The sequence below is a fragment of the Camelus ferus genome, chromosome X, assembly GCF_009834535.1.
Source record: "Camelus ferus isolate YT-003-E chromosome X, BCGSAC_Cfer_1.0, whole genome shotgun sequence".
Classification (NCBI taxonomy): Eukaryota; Metazoa; Chordata; class Mammalia; order Artiodactyla; family Camelidae; genus Camelus; species Camelus ferus.
Window position 1 is genome coordinate 77,776,341 of NC_045732.1, and position 26,937 is coordinate 77,803,277.

General features: G+C 45.0%; 1 protein-coding gene across 1 annotated transcript; it reads left to right on the plus strand.

Annotated features, from left to right (window-relative positions):
* Positions 1–1,556: 1,556 nt before the first annotated feature.
* TKTL1 (transketolase like 1) lies at positions 1,557–26,365 on the plus strand. The gene is made up of 13 exons (XM_006188806.3): positions 1,557–1,727; positions 4,738–4,855; positions 8,506–8,603; positions 9,824–10,015; positions 10,095–10,222; positions 11,458–11,651; positions 14,544–14,708; positions 17,339–17,495; positions 19,406–19,536; positions 21,383–21,466; positions 23,876–23,972; positions 24,102–24,221; positions 25,437–26,365. Exons 1-13 carry the CDS (start codon positions 1,594–1,596, stop codon positions 25,607–25,609), a joined length of 1,791 nt encoding a protein of 596 aa, XP_006188868.1. The 5' UTR covers positions 1,557–1,593; the 3' UTR covers positions 25,610–26,365.
* Positions 26,366–26,937: the final 572 nt, after the last annotated feature.

Genomic DNA, 26,937 nt, shown 5'->3' on the forward strand with positions numbered 1-26,937 from the left:
ATAAGAACCTATAAAAGTATCAGAAGGACACAATAGGAGATGTTTTATAGTCTTTGTGTGAAGATCTTTCAGAACAAGACTTGAATGAAAATGCCATAAAGGAAAATATTTACATATTTCACTACATTAAAAAAAAACCTTTAAATCTTCTTATGGTGAAGGAAGCACAAAGTTTAAAAAAAAGCAACATTTAGGTTTTAGTTCAAACACTTGCTTGTCCTTAAAAAGAAATCTCCATTAACATTTTTAAAAGGCAACAGATTAAGAAAAAAAGATTCGCAAGAGCTCTAATAGATAAAAGACTAATCAATATAATATATAAGGAACTCCTACAAACGAGAAAGCAAAACACAAATAATCCAACATAAAACAGTAAAGGGTAGTAGTAAACAATTCAGAAAGGGCACACTAGGAATGGCAGTAAACAATCGAAAAATGTGCAACTGCAAGGAAATCAGGCAATCATAAATCAAAACGATTAAAAATGATTTTCTCATCCATCAGACTGCCACACATTAAAAAGACTAACAATATCCAGTGTTGATGGGTACGTGGGGAAAGGAGCACTCACATATTCTGCAAGTAGAACACATAGATTCTGGGTTCTGTTTGAGCAGTCAGGCGGTAGCCGCTAAATTTTTCAAGGCACGTAGCGTTTAAGCAAGCAAGAACGTGGGAGCCCAGCTGCCTTCAGGGACACTTGGGGGCTCTCAGGAGGCCGGCAGTTTCGAACCAAGAACCTCCACAGTGGTTGAAGTCGGGCTGTGGTGGTGTGTAGATGGTACTACTGGGAGCCCTGCTGGTTCTCGGAAGACCATCTTAAAGTCAGAGGGATGAGCTCTCTGGCAGTCCATTGTGGCCGGGGTGATGGGGACGTCCAGATCGGAAGTTAACGGGAGCCCCCTCATGTCACGCTAGCTGGAAAAGCCGCTAGCACTTGCCTACTGCCACCTCAACAGTCGGGCGGGGCTTGTGGTACAGAAGGTTCTAGAAAGAGAAATGAGCTCTGCAAGAGACGCCGCTGCCTCAGGACACACAGTCGGCCTCATCCGCTGAAGAGTCCCCTGGGGGTGGGCGGCTATGGGGGCTGGAGGGGTGGCTGCAAAGTGTTAAAATTCCGGAGTGACTTTTTTTTTTTAATATAATGTGATAAAGTGGGCAAAACATAAACTTCACCATGGTAACTCTTTTTAAAAAGTCTGTGAGTCCGTCGGACTCTTTTTACTCCATTTACCGCATTGCGCAACCACCACCACGTCTAGTTCCAGAATTATTTTTAATCACCCCGAAAGTAGACCCTGGTCCCACGCGGAGGCAGCCCTCTTTCTATTGATAGCACGAAAGCACATATTAAGAAATTAAATTATTTCTAATAATGCGCAACATGTGGATGACGAGTGTCCCAAATGTTCAAACTCCATTGAACGGGAGCGGCGCGCGGAGGGAGCGGCGCGCGGAGGGAGCGGCGCGCGGAGGGAGTCGCGCGCGGAGGGAGTCGCGCGCGGAGGAAGCCTCACTTAAGCAGCCGCACTTAGTGCGCCGCTGAGCACACACTGCGCCATTTGCTCCTCAGACGCCAACGGAATCTCAGCAATGGCCGACGCTGAGCCGAGCGCTCCGATGGCGGTCGAAGCCAAGCCTGACGCGAAAACTCTGCAGGTGCTGCGCGACCTGGCCAATCGTCTGCGCATCCGTTCCATCAGGGCCACCTGCGCCTCGAGCTCTGGGTAAGGCGCTCCAGTCGAAGCTCAAATCGTTGAGCGGCCCGCTCTGCGGCGACGACCGGGGAGTGAGTTGAAGGGAGCCGTCGGAGGCCGGGTGGGCTCGGTGTAGAGGCCCCATTTTAGTCACCTTCAGACGCCCGCCAGGCGTGGCCGCCGCTGCCCCTTCCCCCATAGCTAGGCGTGCTCGGGCCCCCACCCATCACTGCCCGCGGCAGGCTGAGGAGGCTGCCCAGAGCCTCCGGGCCTCCCCCGTTAGCGGAGAGGACCCCAGACGCGGGCGTGCGGAGCGCGTGGATCCAACCGGCTAGCGGCTAGCGTGGGAGCGGCGAGCGGCCTCTGGCTTTCTGTGTAAGCAGTTAGGACGAGGAATTTGAAAAAATAAAGCCTAAAAGAAAGTGATCTGCGAGGAAGAATCAAGGCAGAAGGGGACTGTTGGTTCTATTAGTATTTTATTGAGGATTTTTGCGCCAATATTCAGAAGTATTAGCCGTTACTTTTCTTGGAAGGTATCTGTCCGCTTTGAGTATGAGGGCAGTTCTAGCCTCAGAGTGAGTTTCAAAGTGTTCCTGTCAGGTTTTTGGAAGAGTTTGAGGAGGATTGATTTTCTTTAAATGGTGGATATGATTCGCCAGTGAGCTCACCAGGGCTGGAGTTTTTCTCTGTTAGGGAGATTTTCGACCACTGATTCGGTCTCCTTAGTTGTAGTTATTCAGAGTTTTAGTTTTTTCGTGATTCAGTCTTAGTGGATTTTCTGTTTCTAGAAACTTCTATGCTTAATTTATTGGCAGACAGTTGTTCACAGTATATAGTCCTTTTTATAGTAATATCTTTAGTTTCATTTCTGAAATGAAGTTGGTAATTTCAAATCTGATTTAGTAAATTGAGTAATTTCTTTACTTTTTCAACTAGTCTAGCTAAAGGTTTGTTAATTTTGTTAAATCTTTCCAAAAACCAACTTTTGTTTTGGTTTATTTTCTCCATTGTTTTCCTAGTCTCTATTTAATTCCGCTCTAATATTTATTATTTTTTTGCATTCTTGTAGCTTTGGGTTTAGTTGTTCTTTTTCTAGTAACGTAGTTGTGGAATTAAGTTTTTAAATTTGAGATCTTTCCTTTCAACTGCAAGCACTTGCAGCTATAAATTTCCCTCTTGGTACTGCTTTTGCTGCAGCCTATAAATTTTGGTATTTTGTGTTTTCGTTTCCATTTCTCCCTAAATGTTTTCCAATTTCTCTTGCAATTTCTTCTTTGATCCATTGTTCATTTATGTGTGTTGTGGGTCTTTTTTCTTTTGCTTTTGAATTGAAGTATAGTTGAATTACACTAGTTTCAGGTGTACAACGTAGTGATTCAATATTTTTACAGATTACACCTCATTAAAGGTATTGTAAGAGTGTGTTATTTAATTCCCACAAATGTGTGAATTTTACCATTTTCCTTCTATTATGGACTTCTACTTTCACCCTGATCAGATGAAACACTTTGCATGATATCTATCTTTTTAAATTTCATTATCCAGTTTGGGCTGTAACATTGAAAAGGCAACGTCAATTAAGACCTGCATGTTTTTGGACTTTTTTTTTTCACACTTTCATTTTGCTCCCTCCACCTTCAAAATTAATAATGGTTTGCATTTTCTTAAGGGATCGCTAACAGCTTTTAAACAAATCGTCAACTTACGGGATACTTGCAAAGACGAGGTTTTGGGGGTTTTTTTGGGCTTTTTTGTTTGTACTCTTTTTTTAATTGAATTATAGTCAATTTACAATGTTAATTTCTGGGTACAGCATAATAGTTCAGTCATAACATGTACATACATATAATTCATTTTCATATTTTTCATTATAGATTTAAGATACTGAATTTAGTTCCCACACTATACAGTATAAACTTGTTTGTCTATTTTATGTATAATAGTATCTGCAAATCTCAAACTCCCAATTTATCCCCTCTACCCTCTTTCCCTTCTGGTAACCATAAGTTTGTTTTCTTTGTGAGTCTGTTTCTGTTTTGTAAGTAAGTTCATTTGCCTTTTTTTTTTTTAAGATTCCACATATGAGTGATATATGGTATTTTTCTTTCTCTGTCTGACTTACTTCACTTAATATGATAATCTTTAGGTCCATCTTTATTGCTGCAAATGGCATTATTTCATTCTTTTTTATGGCTGAGTTGTCATATATTTTGGATATTAACATCTTATCAGATGTGTGATTTGCAAATACTTTCTGCCATTCAGTAGGTTGCCTTTTCATTTTGTTGATGGTTTCCTTTGCCATAAAGAGTTTGATGCAGTCCCTCTTGTTTATTGTTTGTTTGGGGTTTTTTTTGTTGCTTTTTTTGCTTTTGTTTTTAGTGTGAAATTCAAAAAATCATTGCTAAGACCTGTATTGAGAAGCTTTTAGTGCCTGTGTTTTTCTTCTAGGGATTTTATGGTTTCTGCTCTTACATTTGAGTCTGAGTCCATTTCAAGTTAATTTCTGTGAGTGGTGTAAGATAGGGGTCCAGTGTCATTTTTAAACATGTGACTATCCAGTTTTTCCTGTACCATTTGTTGAAGAGACTTTTTTCTGCATTGAGGATTCTCGGCTCCCTCATCAAATATTAGTTTACTATACGTACGTGGGTTTATTTCTGCTTCGTGGATTTTCTGATTAATGATATCACAGATGAATTCAAACAAGTGGAAGAACACCGAAGTGCTTACAGAGTCACCAGGTGAACTTCCCCAAGTACCCTAGTGCTCCGTTGATAGAAAAGGGCTAATCTATGAGGTCTTGCTCTCTGCAGGAAGAGAAGTTGTGAGTGTACTGAGTTAAAGCATTCTTAAAGGCTGTGAGCTTGGGGAGCAGTGGCCCAGTACCCCTTTCCCTTGGCTGGATTCTTCCAGGGCTGGGAGAATAATTGCTGCTTCCAGTTTGAGGAGACCATATGCTGAAAGGCCTTCCCATGTGCTGTGTTCCTAGTGAGTCATTTGCCTGTGAGAAATGACCTGTGCTGTGTCTGTCTTTCAGCCACCCCACATCGTGCAGCAGTGCTGCTGAGATCATGTCTGTGCTGTTCTTCCACATCATGAGATATAAACAGATGGATCCGGAGAACCCAGACAATGACAGATTGATTCTCTCCAAGGTAGGCTGGCATGGGAGCCCATGCCCTGCTCAGGCACTCGCTCCTTTAACTCATTTTAAAAGTCAACATGTGGCGCAACAGGGCCTGAAAAGGAGTCTGTTTATCCTTTTGGTTGTTCCTTCTTTGTCTCATGTCTTTATCTGTTAAGACTGATAGAATAAAATACCACACACTAGGTGGCTTATAAATAAGAGAAATTTATTTATCACAGTTCTGGAGGCTAGAAGTCTTAAGATCAAAGCACCAGTATGTTCGTGTTCTGGTGAGAGTCCTCTTTCTGCTTGCACACTTCTCACTGTATTCTCATGTGGCAGAAGGAGAAATGGTCTCTCTTTTATAAAGGCACTAACCTCACTCTTGAGGGTTCCACTCTAGTGACCTAATCACCACCCAGAGATCTCACTTCCTAGTATCATCACCTTAGGCGTTAGGTTTTCAACATAATGGATTTTTGGGGGACACAAACATTCAGACTTTGGCACCTCCGAAAGATCTAAAAGGTGAGGATCGAGTGGTGGGAAGGGTGACTTGTGGCTACTGGCAGCCCTTCTTTTCCTTTGGTGCTGCCCCACCTTACCCCACCTAGCACTAAAGCCCCCCTTGGCAGGGCCATGCTGCCCCACCCTCAGCCACCTGGGTAGAGGAGGACAACATTAGCGAATCCAACTGGCCGAGCTCGAGGAACATTGAGCTTGCTTTAGAGGGACATCCTACCCCTGTCAGCTTTCTCTTCCGTTTCTCAGCAGATCTAACCTGACACCAGTACGGACTTTCTCGTTAGATTAGGTATAGTACCGGGGTATCTCATGACATTGGGGGACAGGAAAGAGAAGGAATGTTGAAAGTAAGGTCGATCTAGAAGAACATGTAGCTTTTTTGATGCTATCTGAAAATTCACTGTGTTTTGAGCAAAACATTTAAAACTCTACTGGTAGAACACCATGTACAAATAGAAACCCCAGATCCGGGCAGCAGGAAGTAGTTTAAAGTCAAAGTCAGAGTATGGGCATGGCTGAAATACCTGGAGCCATAGCTCTGACCCTTGTCTTGGTGTCTAAAGCATAATATCAGGTGAGGTTTGGCAAAGGATAAATAAAACACGTGTGCAGGGGGAAGAGAGATGAAACGTTAGTAATAGTTGATGAATCTAGGTAAAGAGTATATGGACCTTCATTGTACCACTTTTATAGCTTTTCTGTAAACTTGAATTTCCTTTGTAGTGAAAACAGAGTAAGTGTGGGTGTACAAACACAGTATGAGTGTTTAGATCTCTAGTTTAAAAAAGGGAAGATGCCTATCATAGAATTGGAATCATCGGCCTTAGAGGGTTAAAGACACTTTCTGGCCTACAGTAGCAGGCTGGGCACTATTGGGCTGCTACAATTTGTGTGTTCATCAGATTTAAGCAGCAGATAAAATTGAAAGGAAAGAGAAAACACACAGGAGCACAGTCTGTCTTTGCTCTGGTTGGGGATGGAGTAAATGGACTCACTAGAGGCAGAGGAGCCAGGGTCTTCCTAATCGGCGCTCCCGTGCCCCTGGGCGTAAGTGTCTAGTACAGACAACTACATTAGGAGACCGACTGCTGAGGCCTAGTGGTGTTGCTGACTGAGATGCTTGGGTTTTCTTAGAGCCATCATGGTGCATTTGGCCCCTCCAGCCACCACCCAGGCCTTTATTTTTGTTTTATTAGCTCTTTTGTTTTCTCTCACCAAGCAGGCCTGGGAAGTAACCAAAAAGCCTTTCTGTACACTTGTTCTTTAAGAGCACTTTGTGTCAGAACAAAGATGAGAAATACCATCTGGAAGAGATGTCTTTCTTTTCTGGGTGCTTTTGGCATCCTGTATGCATCTTTATTCTTGGCCTCACGCCCCCTCAGTTGTGAGTGTCTCCCCCACAGCATAAGGGTTCTTGGGGAAGAGAAGAGAACCCATGTGGGGTGCTTCCACCGTGTCAGACACTGCTGACACCCCACCAATCTTCTCAGTCAATCCTGCAGCCTCTTGCTGCCTGAGGGGAGATTTCATCATCATCATACCCATAAAGTGAAGCCTTGAGGAGGTAGGATTACTCATCCGTCCCCTGCTTTAAAGCTGAGGAGACGTGGAATTTGTCTGATTGTAGAGCCCAGGCCCAGTCCAAGACCACACAAGGCAACTGGGAACCAGAGCTTGTTACAGGGAGTAAAGTAGGAGCTGCAGGGAGGAAGACCAAGCTAGAGCTGTTGTCAGGAGAGACTTCAGTGGGAAAGCTCTGTGGGGCTAGAGATGCAAAACAGAGAAGGAGTCTGTGAGGGCACAGAGCAGGTGGAGAAAGTTCTGGAAGATCAGGAGCCCCAGGAGGAGCAGAGCAGTAGGTTGGAGCAAGCAGGAGAGGGATCTGAGGCCAACAAGTACCGTTCACCCATCCGTGGTAGTGATAGCACATTGATCTCTGCTTGAATGGAGAAAGGGGCTAAGAAACAAACTCAGAAATAGCTAGTGTGTCAGATGGGGCTGAGCATCTTAGATCCAAGGGAAGTGGAGGGGTAGGGGTACTAGTTGAAAGATATGGTCCAGGAAAGCCTTGATGTTGATGTTTCAGCAGAGACTTGGAAGGAGTAAGGGAGGGGATGAGCTGTGTCCCTATTTAGGCACAAGCACTGAGCACTCGGGGGAGAGGAAGCTGCATGTGTTAATTTAAAGTCCTGAGGCAGGCCCAGTGCATTCAAAGGGCAACAAGGAGGCCAGGGCACCCAGCGCAGTGGAGGAGCGAGTAAGAGGTGATGGGGGCCCGGAATGGGCAGGTCACTGCAAGAACTTGAGCTCTACTTTGCATTAGATGCAAGACCTTGGACAGTTCTCCGCAGTGATTGAGGAGCGGGCTTAGGTTTTAACATGCTCCACCTGCTGGCTGTGTCGAGAATGACTATGGAGGGAAGCAGGAAGGGCAGTGCAATGACAGAGGCGAGAGATGTTTGCAGCCAGGCCGAGACAGTGGCAGCAGAAGCATTGATCAAGTTTGAGATGTTTTTGGAAGCTTGGGAATGGAGCCTTATTGCAGCAGACCTTTGGCATCTCCTTGTGGCCTTCAGAAGGCCACACTCTCTCCATGGGACAGTGATAGCTTGTGCATACAAACAGGTTACAGGGGAGAAGTGGAGTGGTAATGGAAAGAGAGTCATTTCTAGCATTGTCACTTCTAGGTAACTACTTCTAAAATCTCAGTTGACTTGAGTTTTACAAACCAGGGAAATTGAAATCTTCTTTAGTGTTTCTAGTTTCTGTTTAAGAGCCCATATTCTCCAAAAACATTGAACATCTGGTTTGTATGTAGCTGGATAAAAGGCCTTGTGAAGATGGCAAGGCTCATACTTAATGTTTTTTTCCGCTTTGCTTTTGGGCTCTGTTTAGGAGAGCTTCCCTCATCTATGTGTTCTCAAAGCTCCAGCTGCCCTCACCAACTGCATTGATTACGTGTGGCTCCCCTGTCTTTGTGATGATGATCTCAGACTTGGGGCACATGTGGGTGTGGTGAAGAGGAATTCACCCTGCAGTGTGGGAGGGGCAGCTCTGAAGAGCAACCTGTGCTTGGTGCCTGATACTAGGGAGTCGGCCTGTAACTCGTGTCCTGCAGGTGCACCTAGGTTCATTTGGTCCCTTCTCCTACAGAGACTGTCATTTGTTGATGTGGCAACCGGATGGCTTGGGCAAGGACTGGGAGCCGCATGTGGAATGGCATATACTGGCAAGTACTTTGACAAGGCGAGGTAAGGCACTTACCCAAAAACCACTTAACTATCCCCATCCCACCACCCAGGCATTTTGGCTTTATTTATTGCTTATTAGTTTGGGAAGACAGTGATTTTTTTTTAAGAGTTCAGGTTACCCAATGTTCAAGCAGTAAAGGAATCATGTTTCTGGAAACTGAGCTAGCATCTCTGGTTGGGTTCTAAGTGCTGCCTGCAGTATAGAAGCTGGTTTATTAGGACTCTGGTCTTTTCTAGGAGAGACATTTTCCTGTTTCCTGTCTCTCAGTGAGCTTCACTATAGAGTGAACAGATGGTGTGTTTGCCTTTCCATTGGGGACCTTACATATTAATAATCAAAGTTCTCTTTTTTAGAGTGGTTTCATCTTTTTGAAGACAGATCAGTACCTTTCTTACAGGGTCATGTGCCCAGGTGCTGCTGATGTAGGAGTAAGGTCGGGGGCTCCTCGGGGGACTCGGGGTTGGCCACGATGGGATGCACGTTCTACTCCCACGATTCCCCCAGTGTGCCTGAGTCTGGAGCCCCTCAGTCCCAGGTTCCAGCTCAGGTGGCCCCTATGGAGGCACTTCGTTGTTCTTCCTCCACTGCTTGGGCAGCTGCCCTGCTCCATTTCCCATTTTCCATCTCTCATTATTGCTTCTGTTAGTACCTATCCTGTGGTTAATCACCTTTTTTTAAACTTCATTTATAGCATTTTTGTGGGGTCTGGGTTGTGTTTTATTGGTATAAAAGTTTCACATTTCTGCTGCGGAGGAGTTTAATATTTACAACAGAACATATGCTCCTGAGGTAGAATGTTTTGATTGTTATGATTATTGTAAATAAATTTGTAAGATCAGAAATAGAAGTGAGCAGTGCTTTAAAATGGAGCTTAACCAAGAATGTTAACGTTTGGGTGTTTAAGAGAGCTGCTTTCTCCCCATCCCCTGTTTTTGAGCCCAGAGAAGTGGCAGAAGAACCTAGAAATAGCTTTTACAGCTGGAATGAGAAAACTAGCCAAGGGTGCAGCCCATCTCATGAGGCCAACGGTTTTAAAGCTGCATTTCCTCTGCTGTTGAGTTTGTATAGCGTGGACAGGGAAAATAGTCTTAGGATCACCCGCTGATGATCTGCAGTGCCTGCTTCGGTTTCTTTCTTTGTTTCTCTCCACGAAATATATTTGCTCAAGTGGCCCAGAGGAGCCCCAAGCAGGGTCATAACCTCTCTTTGCTTGACCCAGCTACCGCGTGTTCTGCCTCATGAGAGATGGCGAGTCCTCAGAAGGTTCCGTCTGGGAGGCCTTGGCCTTTGCTTCCCACTACAGTCTGGACAACCTCGTCGCCATCTTCGACGTGAATCGCCTGGGCCACAGTGGCGGCTTGCCCCTTGAGCACTGCATAGACGTCTATCAGAATCGCTGCGAAGCCTTTGGGTAACTCCTGTTTTGTGTCGCCTTCTTTCTGCCCCGTCGCCCCTTCATCTTGTAACCTGGCCTGCTCCTCGGTTGACAGGTGGAATACTTTCGTGGTGGATGGCCGTGATGTGGAGGCACTGTGTCAGGTGTTCTGGCAGGCAACTCAAATGAAGAACAAGCCCACTGCTATAGTTGCCAAGACCTTCAAGGGCCGGGGCATTCCAAGTGAGCAAGTGTTTCTTTTCTGCTTGGGGGTGTCAGAAACATCTGTGCACAGCAGATGAGGTGGAAGGAGACTTAGGCTAGGTGGGTAGACACCTGACTTAGTGCATGATGATTACGCCTGTATTATGTGCTGGAGGCTCTTGCTCTCCTTGATACTTAAAGTTAGCAGGTCTGGTTAGGGTCAGAGGGGAAGAAGCCCAGACCCCCAGCAGGTGAGCATGAGGGAGTGGCTAGGAGGATAGCCCCTCAGTTAGAGGACTGGCAGGGAGCAATCTCCACAGGAATGCAGAGTGAGAAAGGGTGCCGCTGTATGCACAAGCAGATGTGTAAATAAGTGTATGCGCGTGCACACGCTTGCTTGTGCCCACACTATCTGGGAGAACACACAGGCAACTAGTTAGGTGGTGCCTCTGGGAAAGGTAGCTGTGGAACTGAGGGTTGGGGAAGGAGGGGTTTTGAAAGTGTTAACTTCTTGCAGATTTCAAAGCTGACACCTGAAGTCTTCATTTCAAGTATAAATAGTTGGAATGGGTGTGATTCCTGGTGTGTTTTAATGTTGACATTTTAGAATAAAACTATTCTATGATCCTCCCCAGGATATGGTCTTACTCTGGTACCCCCAGTTCAGTAAATGGCATCTTGACCAATTTGCTCCTGGCAGAAACCTGGGTAATGTCCTTGACCCCATCTCTCCCTTATATGCCCCCTACACATATACCCAGTGAGCCATCAATTCTACTTGATTCTGCCCCCTAAAGTATAGCTCAGGTCTGTTCACTCCTCTCCATCTCTTGCCCAAGCCCTGTCATCTCTCCCTCCCTAACTGCAGTCTCCCCAAGCCAGCCTCCACATGACTGCCATGTTGATCTTTCTACAGCCTGGATCTCATCAGTCACCTCCCCAACTACTAAACCCTTCTGTGGTTTCCCATCTTGTTTTGGACAAAACTCAAACTCATTATACCCACAGGATCCTCCATGGTCTGCTCTGCCTGTCTCTCTAGCCTCATCTCCCTCCCTTTCCCCTCCATTAACCAGCATATGGGCCAGTGGCCCCCCTCAAGGGCCTCTAGCCTTTGTCCAGGCTGTCTCCTGGGCCTGCAGTGCTATCTCAGGCTCCCTGTGCTAGGTTTTGACTCCTTGACTGGCATCTTTTCCATCAGGATGTCTTTCAGATGACCTAACAGGTGCTCATTAAATACTCATGGAATGAGTGTCTTACTCATTTGGTTACAGGCGTTGAGGATGCAGAAAATTGGCATGGAAAGCCAATGCCAAAAGAAAGAGCAGATGCAATTATCAAACTAATTGAGAGCCAGATACAGACCAACAGGAATCTTGAACCAAAGCCCCCGATTGAAGACTCGCCTCAAATCAACATCACAGATATAGAAATGACCTCTCCACCTGCTTACAACATTGGTGACAAGGTAGGCAAACTGCTATTTTCTCTGCTTTTTCTGAATACAGAGGACTCTGTTTACTCCAATCTCCACAAATGAACCAATTACTGGATGGTGTGACATTTAAGGTTATAAGCGATAAAGATGGATTTGCCTTCTCTTTTGCTATTTCTGATATTCTTTGATTTCAAACTTGACTCAGGTCTGAATTTTCTTATCAGTCACTACTTATTAGCATCCAGTGCTGTGTAGCTTTTGCTTGCTTCCTCAATTCGATTTGTGGTCTGACAGTCCACTGTTCATGAAACTGCCATGATTCTGTGCCTATTCTAAGGATGGGGGCGTGGCTGGACTAATCTTTTGTACTTACTCCTTGGATTACACAAGGAAGCACACCAATTCATCAAAGACCAATTCTTCAAAAAGGAAACAAATCAGGCACAAAACCCTGAACATAAAGCCTTTTTGTTTTTTGTCAATCATTTTTGTACCCTGCCTTCTGGTATGTTACAACAGAGCCAAAATAGGCGGGGTCTTCACAACATAAGGAAACAAGGTGGCAAGCCTGGGAAGAAGGAAATATTTTTCTGACCCTTCTTTGTTTTCCTTGTTTATTTGGGGACATTTTGAGTGTTGCTTATGTTTATGCTTTCTTAGCCTGATAATATGGGTTAAAAAGTTAATTGACTACTCGAGAGCTTAAAAGATAAGCTAAAAAGCAGAAGAAAGGTATTAATAAGGAAAAAAGCACATATTAACTAAGAGTTCTTGGGCAATATGTGTTAACATTTTTAACTGTTCACACCCTTCAAGCTAGCAGTGCACTCACAAGAATTTATCCCACAGAAATACCTGTGCAAGTAAGTGTATGTTTTATGATTAGGAAAAATTAATTAAGGAAACATGCTAGTTCATAAAAAGTTAATGAATTAACATGAAGTCACATTAGTACACAAATCTGAGGAGAGGATATAGCTCAGTGGTAGAGTGTGTGCCTAGCATGCACGAGGTTCTGGGATGAGAAAACTATGCTAATTGGTATAAAAATTTGTTTAAAAAATGGACTTTTTTAAGGAATACATAAAATACCAAAATTGACTGAAAAAGACACAAAACACTTAAGTAGATCAACAGCCATAGAAAAATTTGAGAAAACTCCAAGAGTTATACCTCCAAAGTGCCAGACTCACCAAGTTACAAGAGTGACTTATTTTTGGCAATAGGTAACTCCTAGGCTGTTTCAAACCTTCCTGAATATGGAGAAAGCCATTTATGAAGCCAAAATGTTATCAAGCTAGCTCAAAGGAAAAAACTAGAGACCAGCCTCAGCTATGAATATTAATGTAGAATTGTAAATAAAACATTCACCAGTCTTAACTCCATTAGTACATTAAAAGCAGTATATGAATCAGTGAAATACAAATTTGTAATGCAGATCATTCATCAATATTAGGAGGGGGGAAAATTATGGTCATTAACAACAAAAGTCTCAGTCCTGCCAAGGCAAGGGTAGGCCTGTTGTCATCTGCAGGTGATAGAGTTGTATGTCTGGAAAACCCGAGAGAATCAACTGAAAATGGTCAGAAAGAGAGTCCAGAGAGCTTGTAGCAAAGCTAATATATAAGGGTTAATTCTTTTCTAATATTAATAAGATGGAGAGATTGTCCCTTTTATAATGGCACTTAAAACTAAAATAACTAAAAATAAACATAAATATATAAGATTGTATTAAGATGCTTCTGAAACTCTAGCCCTAAAAGAAGCCTACCTGCGTCATACCTATGAGGTGTTCGCCAGGTGTTTGTGAGCAGGGCATTCCTGAAAGGTTGCTACACAAACCTGCTGTTGACTCACCTCTGGGGAGAGGAACTGGGCGGCTGGGAGGCAGGAGAGCAGGAGGAAGATGGCCTCTTCACTCGATAACCTTTCATAACTTGACTTTCGTATTTGTCTACATGAATTGCCTGTTTTAAAAAATATATTTAAGAGTGTTTAGATGAATTAAAACAAATAAATGAAAAGGTAAACCTTGTTTTTTTCACAACAGCTTTAATGAGATATAATTCCCTATATAATCTATCATTTGAAGTATACAGTTCAATGGTTTTGAGCATATTCACAGAATTGCACAACCGTCACCACACTCAATCTTGTAACATTTCCATCACCCCAAAGAGAAACCTTCTGCCCATTAGCAGTTATGCTACATCCCCAGCCAGCCCCTAGTAACTGCTGGTCTACTTTCTGTCTCTGGATTTGCCCATTGGGACATTTCATATAAATGGGATCATATAATATGCAAACTTTTGTGTATGGCTTATTTCACTTAGCTTGATGTTCTCGAGGTTCATCCATGTTGTTTATGGATAATACCACATTTTATTTATCCATTCATCTGTTGAGGAGCATTTGGGTTGTTTCTACTTTTTGGCTGTTGTCAATGCAGTGAACATTTATATATAACTTTTTTATAGATGTATTTTTCTCTTGAGTATATACCTAGGAGTAGAATTGCTGGGTCATATGGTAATTCTGTTTAACATTTTGAGTAAATGCCAAATCTTGTTTTATTATTTGTATCATGATTCTAAAGTTCTACATTTTAATATTTGCAGTGCGTATGATCAGTTTTATAATTAAAAAGTCACAGAGGCATTTGCATTTGGGGAAATTTAAATTTTTAATCCACCACAGGAATGAGACAGAGGAATAAGTTTATTTTGGGAAAATTGATACCCCAGTAAGCCAAGTATGTGTTTAAGATTGACTAGCAATCTTAAAGGAGTCATGAACCTAAAGGAGATTATTGGTGAATCACAAATTTGCTTTCTTCACTCAAATAGATGACAATTTATAATTCTCCAAAATTTCACCTTCCCTCTAAATCCATTCTCAGAAACTCTACTGTTTGATTTCCAGATGGCTACTCGGAAAGCATGTGGTTTGGCTTTGGCTAAGCTGGGCCATGCAAATGATAGAGTCATTGTGCTGGATGGTGACACCAGGAATTCCACTTTCTCTGAGATATTCAGGAAGGAACATCCTGAGCGTTTCATCGAGTGTTTTATTGCTGAGCAAAACATGGTACGTGTACTGGGGGCATCCCTCTTGAGTCTTCTCACTGACTAATGGTGGCCCACCAGACACAGAAGGTCTGCCCCATGTTACATTTTTTCTTTCCATTTATAAAAGCAAAGGAACTGGAGAAAAAAGTCTTGGGAAACAAGTAGAAAGTAGTAGCCAGGCAGAGTCTGAGGGGTGGCTACCAGGACTGCTGGGAAGGGCATGGTAGACTGCCTGGCACTCTCTCCAGATAGGCTGAGGGCAGCAGGCTGAGGGCTGCAGCCATCTGACCTCAGGGCTCCAGGCCTGAAGCATCCCAAGCTCCCTAGTAGCTCTGGGTAGCCCCACTCCTCCTGCCCTGCCCAGTCCACAACCAGATAATCCTATAACATCCCAGAGGCTAGTAGGTTGAGAGCTACAAGGGACTGTGGTTTCTCTCTCCCCCTTGTAGCATGGGGCCTGAGATAGCCAAGATAGTCAAATGTTGCCCTAATTGCAGCCTCAAGAATTCCAGTAGAGCTGTAGCCTTAGGTAAAGCTGTTCTGCTTATCTGTACTTCTGTCTCTTCCTAGATTGATATTAATGCAGGGAGTCTGTTATGCATGCACACATCCCCACTCATCCCCTGTCTCAAGAGAGAAAGGAGTTCATGCAAGTGAACACCCTGACTTCTAAAGCTCTGGGCCAGTGCAGGGGACAGTGCACATCTGTCTTCACATAGTAGAGGCCAGAAGCAGCACCAGCCAGAAACCTGTGGGCCAGCAGATCTCATGTGACTACCAAAGATACTTTATTTGGAACAAGTAGTATTTAGTTTTTTAAATTAGTTGTCACCTTTCAAAAGTCAGGAGATTTTATATGGAATCCAAATTTCTGGATTCTCTTGAAGACTGGGAAGATCTGGAAACAGTGGGATGGCATTCCCTTGCCAATAGTTGACTGGAGCCAAGCAGGGGGCCCCGTTTATGTGGACGTCCACAGCCAGCTCGCCACATCTCTGCCCCCTGCCAGCCACTCGTGTTCAGAGTGCATCCCTGGCCCTGTGAGTGTTGGAAGCTGGAAGAAAACTAGTGAAGAAGCAGCCAGCGAGCAGGGAGTATCCAGTGCTGTGGTCAGTCTGGTGGTACGGTATGAGCATGACTAGAGCCGATCAGGGATGAGCTCTCAGAAGAGGTGACATATAAGCTGAGACTTAAATGACAAGGGGTCAGTCGTGTAGATCTGGGGGAACGGCATCCCCAGCAGGGGCCCTGCTGGCTCTGTGGTATGCCCAAGTGTGAGGTGCTTAGGGAGCAGCAGGAAAGGCACAAGACTCCCCATTGTGGAGAAGAGCTTGTTGGGGGAAGAAGGGGAGTGACAGGAGATGGTGACTTGGGCCAGGACAGTAGCTGTGAGATTGAAGAGAATTGGATTCATCCAGAATCTTTCTTGGCAGGAGAGCCAGCAGGATGCCATGGGGTAGGTGTCAGGGCAGGAACCAAGGCTGGCACTGGGTGCAGGTCAGAGCATCTGGGTGTGGAGTGGTGTTGCTTTCTGAGAAGGACAAGATGGGGAGGAATGGACTTTGGGGACACAGGAGTGCTGTCTGGGCCCTGGAAGGTCAGGGTACCTGTTAGACTGGGTGTGGGGGTGCCAGGTAGGTCAGAGGACAGATCAGTTGTCTTCAAACGTGTTTGCTCTCCAAACTGCTCTGTGTGTTTTTCTCAATTAGATACCCTTCTGCCTGGTTTTAAGTTAACATCTAAATCATTCATCACAGATTTAAGTAGATGCAAAGGATATAACTTCCCATATATTGAAATTTGTGACACGTTAGTGCTCAGATCATCCAAGTACTTGAAGGCTCTCTTTGTCAGAAATTAAATCTTTTTCTACTTGAATTCTTACTTCCATTCTATTTTCCCGATGTATATTTTTGCATGAAAGCCTTTCGTTGATAATTCTATTGTTTTCTGCAACAAAAATATATACATATGTTGACTTTTAAAAAAATTTTTCCTATATCCACAGGCCTTGGAGCATTATATGTTTTTTTCTTCTGGATTGAGCTATGGTTATAATTATTAGCTTGTGTAACAATGGTTAAATATACTTACAGCTCAAATGAGACAATATTCGGAACAAAATTTATTCCTGTTTTAATGCTGTGACTGTTAGGAGCCCTTATTCACATAAGTAAGGTGATGGGAACGGAAGGGGTTTTGTTGTGGCATGATCGTTTGATTCTTTGAATTCCTTCCAAAGGCCAAAAATCACACAGTGGTCTTTCATTTAAAGTTGTTTGTGGGAAATTATTTGTAAAGAGTCAACAGTTCCATTACGTTCTTGTTCCCCAGGAGGTGCCAAGGGGAAGCATGTGAAGGGGCAGGGAGAGAAGGGGTACAGAAGGTTGGGGGAGAGAAGAATGGGAAGGAGGCCTAACATGAGGCCTGCGGGTGGCTTGGAGTGTCCCAAGCTTCCCCATCTTGGATTTGAAGGAGCAGGGTCAGCACTGCGGTTCCTCTTCCTCTGTTTTCTGGCAGTGTTCATGGGAGACTTTGGGTTTTTCCAGGTCATGCATATGTTATCCTGGGAACCACATATTCTGCACTGGGGGAGGGGAAGCGGCACAGAGTCCAGGAGTGTTCTGATTCACCTTCTTTCTGGTGCAGGTGAGCGTGGCGCTGGGATGCGCCACTCGTGGTCGGACCATTGCTTTTGTGAGCACCTTTGCTGCCTTTCTGACCCGAGCATTTCACCAGATCCGGATAGGAGCCATGACTCAAAGCAACATCAACCTCATTGGGTCCCACTGTGGGGTATCTGTAGGTATGAGTTCTCAATGCCATCATCTTGATCGCTTTTCTGCTTTACAGAAAAAGATTAGCATGTGAGTAGTTGAATCACCAACGTACTTAGGATTCCACAGTGTTTGATTGTAACATCCTTTTTGCTGTATTGTGTTGAGGGGGTGGGTATAGCTCAGTGGTAGAACACGTGCTTAGCACACATGAGGTCCTGGGTTCAATCCCCAGTACCTCCATCAAAAAATAGGTAAATAAATAAGTTGAATTACCTCCCCCCACCAAAACAAACAAACAAACAAACAAACAAAAGCTGTATTGTTTTAGAAGTTCCAGACACTGTGGGTAACTTCTGAGCTGATCTTTTTTTTTTTTATTATTGAAGTAGAGTTGATTTAGAATGTTGTGTTAGTTCCTGGTGTACAGCAAAGTGATTCAGTTATATATATATATATACACACACACATTATATATACACATTCTTTTTCATATTTGAACTGATCTGTTGGTATTACTGTAAAGTGCCCATTCTTCAGTCATTGAGAGAGAATTATCTGTCCCAAGTGTCTCTAATGTGTCGAGCCACAGACTAGGTATGACTTGGGCCACCCCAGCGTCACAGAACTCTTTTCTCCTCTTGGTGTAGTCACCTTAGTCTAAATGGGGACAAGCAGCACGGGCACAGCAAAGTGACAAGTGCGGCCTGCGGAGCCGTGCCTGGGTGGAGTGGCCCGGCCCAAGGGAGTGGGAAACCTTGAGGAGCCCAGCACATGGGAGTGAGGCTGAGGCAGATGCTGCTCTTGGGTCATAACCACAGGATGGGCCCAGTGGAAATGATGGGGAATGGGAAGCCAGAAGGAGGAGGAGGTGTGTGCTGGCAGTGGGTAGAAAGTTGGGTGAATCTGAGAGAGCCTGAAAAAAGAAGTCAACGTTGCTGAGAGATGGAGGAGTCCAAAATTGCATGAAAAGCAAAATGCCAGGCCCCAATGGTTTCTGGCCTGGGACACATCAGGGAGTCGTGTTTACGAATGATAAAAATGAGGACCCTGTGGTGGGGCAGGTCATCAAGGTAGAGGTGACAGCTGACATTCACTGCTCGGATGCTAGAGGGGAGGGGAGGGCTGGAAGTGCCCATTCCAGAATCATCTCAGGGACTTCCTGGGAGAACTAGACTGGCTAAGGAGTCTCTGGCTGGGCCAGGTGTGGGGGAAGCAAGTGAGGAGAGAGAAGAGCCAACAGCATTTCAGGGCTGGGCTGGGCAGAGGGCCTAGACAGGTGTCTGGAGTCTTTGCCTTTGTGCAGAGTAAGTTTTAAAGTCAGCTAAATGGAGGAGTGGCTCTAGGTCCCCTTCCTAGCTGGAAGAGCTGGGCCACCCTGGTGTACATGGGGCTTTTCTTGTCCCGCAGTTTGTTTCCCACACACACACTAGAGCTCTCTTTGGTATAATAGCACCTAAGGGTGCCCCAAAGCTATGTTCTATAACGTGCAGCTACTGTGATAGCCATGAGGAATGAGTAAGACCACTTCAGTCTGAAAACCTCCATCTTTGCATGGAGAAGGTAGAAGAGCAGAGAAGGGAAGACAGAGTCTGAGGCGACCCTCCCAAGGGAAGAGGACAGGGGCAGAGAGGCCTGCTGAGGCTGACTCAGCCACCAGTGCTCAGGGAGAGGAGCATCGAGTCACCTTGGACAGCAGCACCAGTGACAAGGGTCAGGGCCAAGAAGCGACCTCTGGTGTGTGGACCTCAAATGTCAATTGACAGCCTAACCCTGAAGGTTGTGATGATGTCTCGAGGGAGATGGAGGCAGTTCTGTGGGGCTGTGCAGTGGTCATGGGGCCCCCGTGGCGATAAGCGCTCCTGCTTATCCCGCAGACTGCAGGCTTCTAGTTGGGTCTTGCTCATGTTTTTGTTGGACGATGGCTTTGCTCTCCCAGGTGAAGATGGCCCCTCTCAGATGGCCCTGGAGGATCTGGCCATGTTCCGAGCCATTCCAAACTGCACCGTTTTCTATCCAAGTGACGCCATCTCAACGGAGCATGCTGTTTTCCTGGCGGCCAAAGCCAAGGTATTTGTAAGGGGGCACTGGTTCAGATGGAAAATGTTTCTGGGCTCTGGCACAAGTTTGCTGTACTGATGGTTTGATTTTTCCCATTTCTTCTCCACAAAAAGGTAATAGTTATTTGTTATTGGAAATTTGGTTGTACGATTCCTTTTAAAGATAAAACCATTACCCCCTCCAACACAGCCAGCTTTATTTGTAAAACAAAGAAATAAAGGCTTAATGCTCCCTGTAAAAAAAAATTACCCCCAAAAAGGTGATGAAGCACATAGAACATGAACACGTTCACATTGTGAAAAAAAACACAACAGTGCAGAAGGACCCTGAACCCCTGACTAACCCATGTTAGGCGGGGCTCGGTTCAAGATGAGAGGAAGTGCTCTGGGCTTTGAGACTGGGAGCCCTCGGCAGGGCCGTGGGAGTGGGCTCCAGCAGTGGGCTGTCAGGTGCTGACCTTCGACTTACCCAGTGCAGCTGCCACCTCATGATACCCAGAAAGCTGGAGAGTTGCCAGTGGGACTCCACTGCAGACAAACCATGGGGTCTCCAGCCCTGGCCCACCCTCAGAAACAGCTTAGAAGGACAAGAGTATGGCTTCTGCCCTACTTGCCCCTCCTGAAGTCTCACACAGGGGCATCCGCTGGACACAACTTAATTCCTATCCAGGACCCAGCTGCAGGGAGGCTAGGGGACAGAATCTTTACCTTTCCAACCACTCCAACTAACGGCCACTGGACTCACCACCCAGCCCTGCACCCACCCATGCCCCTGCATAGGCAACCATGGGCACAGTTAGGATGGGTCATGTGAGTTCCACTCTAAGCATTTCCAACACGTTAGACACATGAGTTTCTTTGATTTTTTTTAAACCTAAGTGGGCGCACACTGTATGCATTATCCTGTACTTGCTCGTTAACTTAGTATATCCTAGAAATTGTTTTCTTCCTGTGCATATACAGAGATGTCTCGTGTGCTGCAGGATTTCATTTGTAAAAAGTTCAAAAGAGGTGAAGAAAATTGTAGCAATGGAAATCAGAATAGAGGTTGCTTCTCCAGTAGGGAGAGTGACTGGAGAGAGGCATGAGGGAACTTTCTGGGTGGGTGCAAATGCTGTCTGAACTCAGAAGATGGTTACATGATGTATAACTTGTCAGAATTCAGGGAACACTCCACTTAGGTAAATTTTACCTCAATAAAAACATACTGAATAGAAGTGGTTCATTACATGTAAACCAATGAAAGGAAGCAATGCTTCTAAATTAATGTATTAGTTTCTAATCTATGCTTTAAATATGTATACAAATTAACAAATACTCTAGACACTTGAATATGCATTTATATTTCTGTTTGTGTGTTTAAGGCGATTTTAAAATGTAATTACCTCTTCTCATTGGGAAAATAGTAATTTTTATATTCCAGTGTTTACTGGTTATTTCTAAGGATGAAGCATTATAAGCTAGTGGTAAAATTGTTTACCATTGTGTTTTGGGCTTTCTGTTCAACTTGAGTCGGTGCTCCTCCCCAAGTTTTTGTTCTTTGGAGACACAACAGACCAGTGTGTATTTGAGAAAGTGTTTCTGAATCAGTGAGCATCAGCATGGAAGGCTTATCACTGAGGGCGTCCACCAGGATCCTTCGTAGGCTTTTGCTGAGCTCAGTAGTAACCTGATCAGGTGACACCTGACCTGTTTGCCAGTAGTTTCAGAGGCTGTCCCTCGCTCCAGAATGTGCTGTTTTGTTTTGATTAAAAAGAACTGTTCAGTCCTCCTCCCCCCTCTTTTTTAAGGTTTATTAGTTTGGAAATTTAGTTTGATTTTCTAAACTGTGGCTCTGGTGTTCATTTATGCCCTAGGGGATGTGCTACATTCGGACCAGTCGTCCAGAAACTGCAGTTATTTACGCCCCACAAGAAAGCTTTGCGATTGGACAAGCCAAGGTAAGGCCTTAAATTCTCCAGTTTCATGTAGTATTGGTTTAAGCTGGCACTAGGTACCTCTTCAATTGAGGCTTCATTCTTTCTTTGCTCTAGTTTTTTTTTTTTAATCATGACCTTAGACTGCTTTTCCTCAGCAAGAACATTGTGCTAGTATCAGCCTGAACTGTTCTCCTTTTGAAAGGAGTCTCTCTTTGTTGAATTCGTAAAGAAAAGTAATAAACTGGAAGGCACTTGAGTTGCTTGGCTGTACCTTATTACCGCCTCAAGTTAAACAAAATAGGAGAACCCACTTCAAACGAATAGTAGATCTGTTGGGTTCAGGTTTTGCAGGTCCAATGCCAGGAATATAACATGACCATCTTGCCTCTGGCCATTGTGTGACCCTCAGGTTGGTTTTGTACATGGGATGTGGCTTCGCCCACAGACCTCATGATGAAGGCTGGCATCGCGAGGCACTGCTTGTCTCCTTTGTTCTTGAGAAAGCTCTAGAAGCACAGACTATTAGCAGCCCTGTTTTGTAGATGAGGATCAGAGAAGATGAGCAGCTTGCTCAGGGTTCACAGTTAGTGAGCAGTAAGACCAGGAGTCAAGGCCAGGCAGCGACCTGGCCTCTGTGTGCGTGTGTGCCTGCCCATCGGAGCTGTGTGCGTGGAAAACTAGCAGCATCTGTGGAGAAGATAAGTGACTCTGCCCCCCACCTAGAAAGCAGGGCTTATAGACGTTTTGGCCCCTTTTCTCCCTGGCTTTTTCTAGGCACATGTGTATGTTTCACATCACTGCAGTCATACTACATAGGAATGTTTTATGTCCTGCCTTTATCTTATAAGCCTTTTAGAATGTCATTAATACTCTCCTTAAATATGTGAAAGACTGATAGCCGCTCTTGAATGAGCAGCAGATGACTTGCGAGTTGATTGGTAAGGGCTAGACTGCTGCAGAATTCACAGTGGCTGGTGCTCAGAATGAATGAATGAGTGCGGGGTGGCTTCAGTGCTGCAGTAGAGCAGGTATGTCCCTCCCGCTGAATGGGAATGCTGCGATGTTCAGCTTCAGTGTTAATTAACTAGAGGGTCTGTTGTTCCCTGGACTCCCACATATAAACTCAAGGACATATGTTTGCCTCTGGGAGCGGCAGGGAGGGTGTCGTGGTGACAGTCAAATGGTTTGCAGAGCTTTCTCATATCTCTCATCTTTTTTTTCTCCCTGATATTTGTCCTGTCCTGACAAAATGAAGTAAATTTCGTGATGTGAGTTAAAATGTGCATGATAATATGCATGGCATGCATAATTTAAGGGCTGGGGTTGCAAAGGGGGACATGGGGGTGAGTATGTGTATATGTGTGCATATGTGAATACATATATGACTGTATGTATATAGATGTATGAAGAGGCTAGGGCATTCTCAAGACAATGGGATTTGGTTTAGAAGCTCTAAATATTTGTAGTCAGCAATGGTTCTTAAGCTACAGGGAAACCTATACAGAGGGATGGAATGCAGGCTAATTCCAGGTGCCTTTGGTTAGGTGACTTTGGAGGAAACAAAACTAAGAAAAAAGGCCAGAGACCCCTGTTTATTTATAGAATAGCAAGAGGTTGGGAGCATGGGCTTTGACATCAGATGGACCCAGCTGCTGGTCTCAGCCCTACCCTGGGCAGGTTCCTTCTGCTCTGAGGTTTGCTTTCCTCAGCCGCAGAATGGGCCCACTAATGCACGGGCCTTACAGGGCACTTGGGCATTCAAGGTGCTTGACACAGAGCACCTCCCAAATGGTCCCCATTAACATGTTCATCATCAGAGTCCAGTCTGTATGTGTGCCCCAGGAAGATGTCCAGGCAGTCCAGAGATAGTGCCTTTTCAGGCCTTTTGGTGGTTGTGAGTCCGTGCTCTGGGGCCAGTGGGCTGTATGACTTACTTCTGGTCCTCTGCCTTTCACATCCCAATTGGAAATCCACTTTCTTTGCTGAAGGGTCATTTTGCCATATGTATTGTAAAAAAACTTAGTAATTTGGTATCATAAGGAAAGGTAGATGAATTTGTTAAACATACATGAAGTGGGCTTATTAAAATGAGTATGTCTGGTGGGGAGAGGGTATAGCTCAGTGGTAGAGCACATACTTAGTAGCATGCACGAGGTCCTGGGTTCAATCCCCACTGCCTCCATTAAGAAAAAACTAATAGTAAATAAATAAATAATCCGAATGACCTCCCCCTCCAAAATAATAGATAAAATTTTTTAAAAGAAAGAGTATGTTTTTGTCAGTGTGCTGATTTAGCCTTTTTTATAGTGAATTATTCAGGAGTGAAATGAATGGGATGGGGAAGAGCAGTGTAGCAGAGTGTCCTCCACTTAAGAGATATGCTCTGTGTGTGGTAACCACAGCATTTTTGTCTTGTGGGTGTAATACCAGGTCATTCGCCACAGTGCCAACGACAAGATCACAGTTATCGGAGCTGGTGTTACTTTGCATGAAGCTCTAGCAGCCGCCGATGATCTTTCCGAGCAAGGTCAGTTGGTTGTTGCTGAATGTTGAAGTTCAAGCTGGGGAGAGGTAGCTTGGGCTGCCTGTGTGCCCCATCTGGTTTTTTTTATTCTAAGTCTGCTTCATACGGCATGCTGTTATTGCTGTTCTCCAGATATTTCTGTCCGCGTCATCGACCTGTTTACTGTTAAACCCCTGGATGCTGCCACCATCATCTCCAATGCAAAAGCCACAGGCGGCCGGATTATTACAGTGGAGGACCACTACCCTGAAGGTGTGTGTGGCCCTTGGGAATCATTTTGAAAGTCCTCTTTGGTGGGATGTGTTTTCGTTTTCCCTCATTAGAGGTGTGCCACACTCCTGGGCAGCACCTCCAGCCAACCAGTCACCCAACAACCGGTATTGCTTGCTCTTTGAAAGCGTATGGGTGTATGGTCTGTTGCCCACCTATGCTGGCTCTCCAAGCCTGGGGCTGTGCCCATCCTCATTTGTGTGTCCTCAGCATAGTGTGCAGTGCCTGGTCCCCGGGTGGCTCCGGCAGCACAGAGGAGTGTCTAATTTGGCATGGTGCGGGGAGGAGTTGTAAGAAGCTTCACAGTTGCTCTAGAGTTTTCAATGATTATTAATAGTTTGCCCCTCACCAAAAGATGGGAATAGTGCCTTGCAAGCAGAGAACACAGCAAATGCAGAAAATGTGTGGCCAGGGAGAGGGGGCTGGGCAGTGTTTGACCAAGGACGGTCAGGTGGGGCAGATGAGAGGATGGGGAGCTTCATGTGTTTGCATGTTAGGGGCCCCAGCGGCACACCCATGATCCACAGAAAAGCACATACCAGGACGCCCAAGGACAGAGGACATGGGTCTGGGGTGGAGAGCCCCATGCCTTGGCTCCCTGTCTCCCTCCGTTGAGGGACCCCCTGAGCACTCTCCCTTCTCCAGCAGCGGCAGATGCATCCCTTGGCCTCCAAGGGAACCCAGAGACTGGGCGCCCCGGGTTTCATTGAGGGCCAATCACGACCAGGCATGCGCTCTGTTGTGTGACTGGTCCAGGCCCGGGGACCATCCTGATCAGTCGGGAACATGTCATGTCAGCATAGGGGACTCACACCAGCCTGCAGCCTGGGCACCACCATGAGGCCAACTTCACCAGCCAGCCCTTCCCAAGCTGCCAGCCTTGGGCCTGCCGCTAGCTCTCTTCTGTACAATTCTTTGGTTCCTGACAGCTTTGAGAATCTGAGCTCCACAGACTCCTGCATCCATGGAGCCCCAGATGAGAGAGCCCTGTTGTAGGTAGGGCTGGGAACAATTTGGAGACCTGCAGTTTCCAATGAGAACTCTTCTGACCAGTCAGGGGATGACTGTTCACATGAATCAGTGGCTAGTGAAAAATATATTTCCCTGAGAACCACAAATTCAAAGGCCTCTGTACGATGGGGTTTGAAGGCTGACCAGCCACTTCGGTAACAGAGCTAATGTCCCTTGCTTCTCCAGGTGGCATCGGGGAGGCCGTCTCTGCAGCTGTCTCCATGGAGCCTGACATCCTGGTCCATCAGTTGGCAGTACCAGGAGTGCCTCAGAGTGGGAAGCCAAGTGAGCTGCTGGATATGTTTGGAATCAGTGCCAGACACATCATAGTGGCTGTGAAATGTATGTTAATGAATTAAAATAGCTGTTGGCCTTGGTCTTAAAAGACTGGCCTCTTTACCTTACATTGATGCTTGTTGCCAAACCATTACTTAAATCTGTACTGTTGTGCTTTACTCTTTTTAAAAGCAAAGCAAGTTAACTATTTTCCTGTTAAGCCATAACTGCCTATACAACTGTAACTCTCACCTGTAAATCATTAAAGTAGGTTTATAAGGTAAGGTTTTAAGTGACAGAATAGCTAACAAAACAACTACCTAATAATAAGTTTTCTGATGAAACTACAGATGACTGGACTAGGGACCTACATAAGGTAGCAGTTTCTTCAATATGTGTATTTTCCTCAAAAGTAGAAGAACCCGTGAATTGAATCATAGACTGCAGCTGCCCAGGGTTTACGGCGCCATAGCCCCATGCTGCACACTGCTGTCCCAGCTCATGAGTTCCTACGCTGCCCTCCTACCTGCAGCGTCCCAGGTACTGTGTGACTGCAGTTGCCCAGGAACCTCCTCCAGTGTTTGCCTTCATCTCCTCTCCACAATGCAGAGGCTGTGGAGCAGCAATGCCAGCTGTTAGGATGTCTTGTGCTGCTTGTGGTGACTATTCTGTGGAGAGAGCACACAACTAGTTCTAGTCTCTGCACTGCACTCTTTTGTTAGATCTCAGAAATGTCTCGTTTGCTCAGGGACCAAAGCACAAACTGTTAGCTCAATTATAGTCATCTACTAAGGATACTAGTTAATGTTAATGTTAATAATAAAGCAATTAAAAACCAGCTAGCTGATTTGTTTCCTTTGTGCCTTGTATGTATGATTTGGTTTCTCCTTGATAAAGTCCCAAATAAGAAAGGAGCTGCTGTCTATACCAGAAGGAGAGAGAGCTGTGTCCCCCAACAACAAACCCTAGAAAGGGTACCGGTCAGGAGATGGACCACTAGAGGACAGTGTCGGCCTGAAAAGCTTCTCTGAGCCGACTCCTTATTTCAGCTTTGAGCACATGAATCATGTGGCTGGAATACAAGAAGAAAATGCCAGCCGGATAAATTAAAGATAAGTCTGAGCTTAAAAACCATTTTAAAATTTACGAGATATATCTGCTGTGTCATTAACTGGTCATCAAAGGTTTTTTTTTTTTCCTAGAATGTGTGGTAGAGACAGAAGAACTAGCCTGGCCCTGAGTCCTCCTTGGCACCTACTCATTCTGTCCCTGCTGTTTTAAATCACTCAGCTGGTTTCCTGGCCTGTAAAATTAGCATGATTATTTCTGTGCTTATTTCTTTAAGATTTTGATTTTTTTGGTAAAATAAAGTTAATATAATTAATACAAAAATATATCAAGATACAGAAAT

Coding starts and splice junctions, on each gene's coding strand:
- TKTL1 (XM_006188806.3), top strand. CDS start 1,594: ATGGCCGACGCTGAGCCGAGCGCTCCGATGGCGGTCGAAGCCAAGCCT. Junction 14,709..17,338: donor TTATTGCTGAGCAAAACATG/GTACGTGTACTG, acceptor TTTCTGGTGCAG/GTGAGCGTGGCGCTGGGATG. Junction 24,222..25,436: donor GGAGGACCACTACCCTGAAG/GTGTGTGTGGCC, acceptor TTGCTTCTCCAG/GTGGCATCGGGGAGGCCGTC.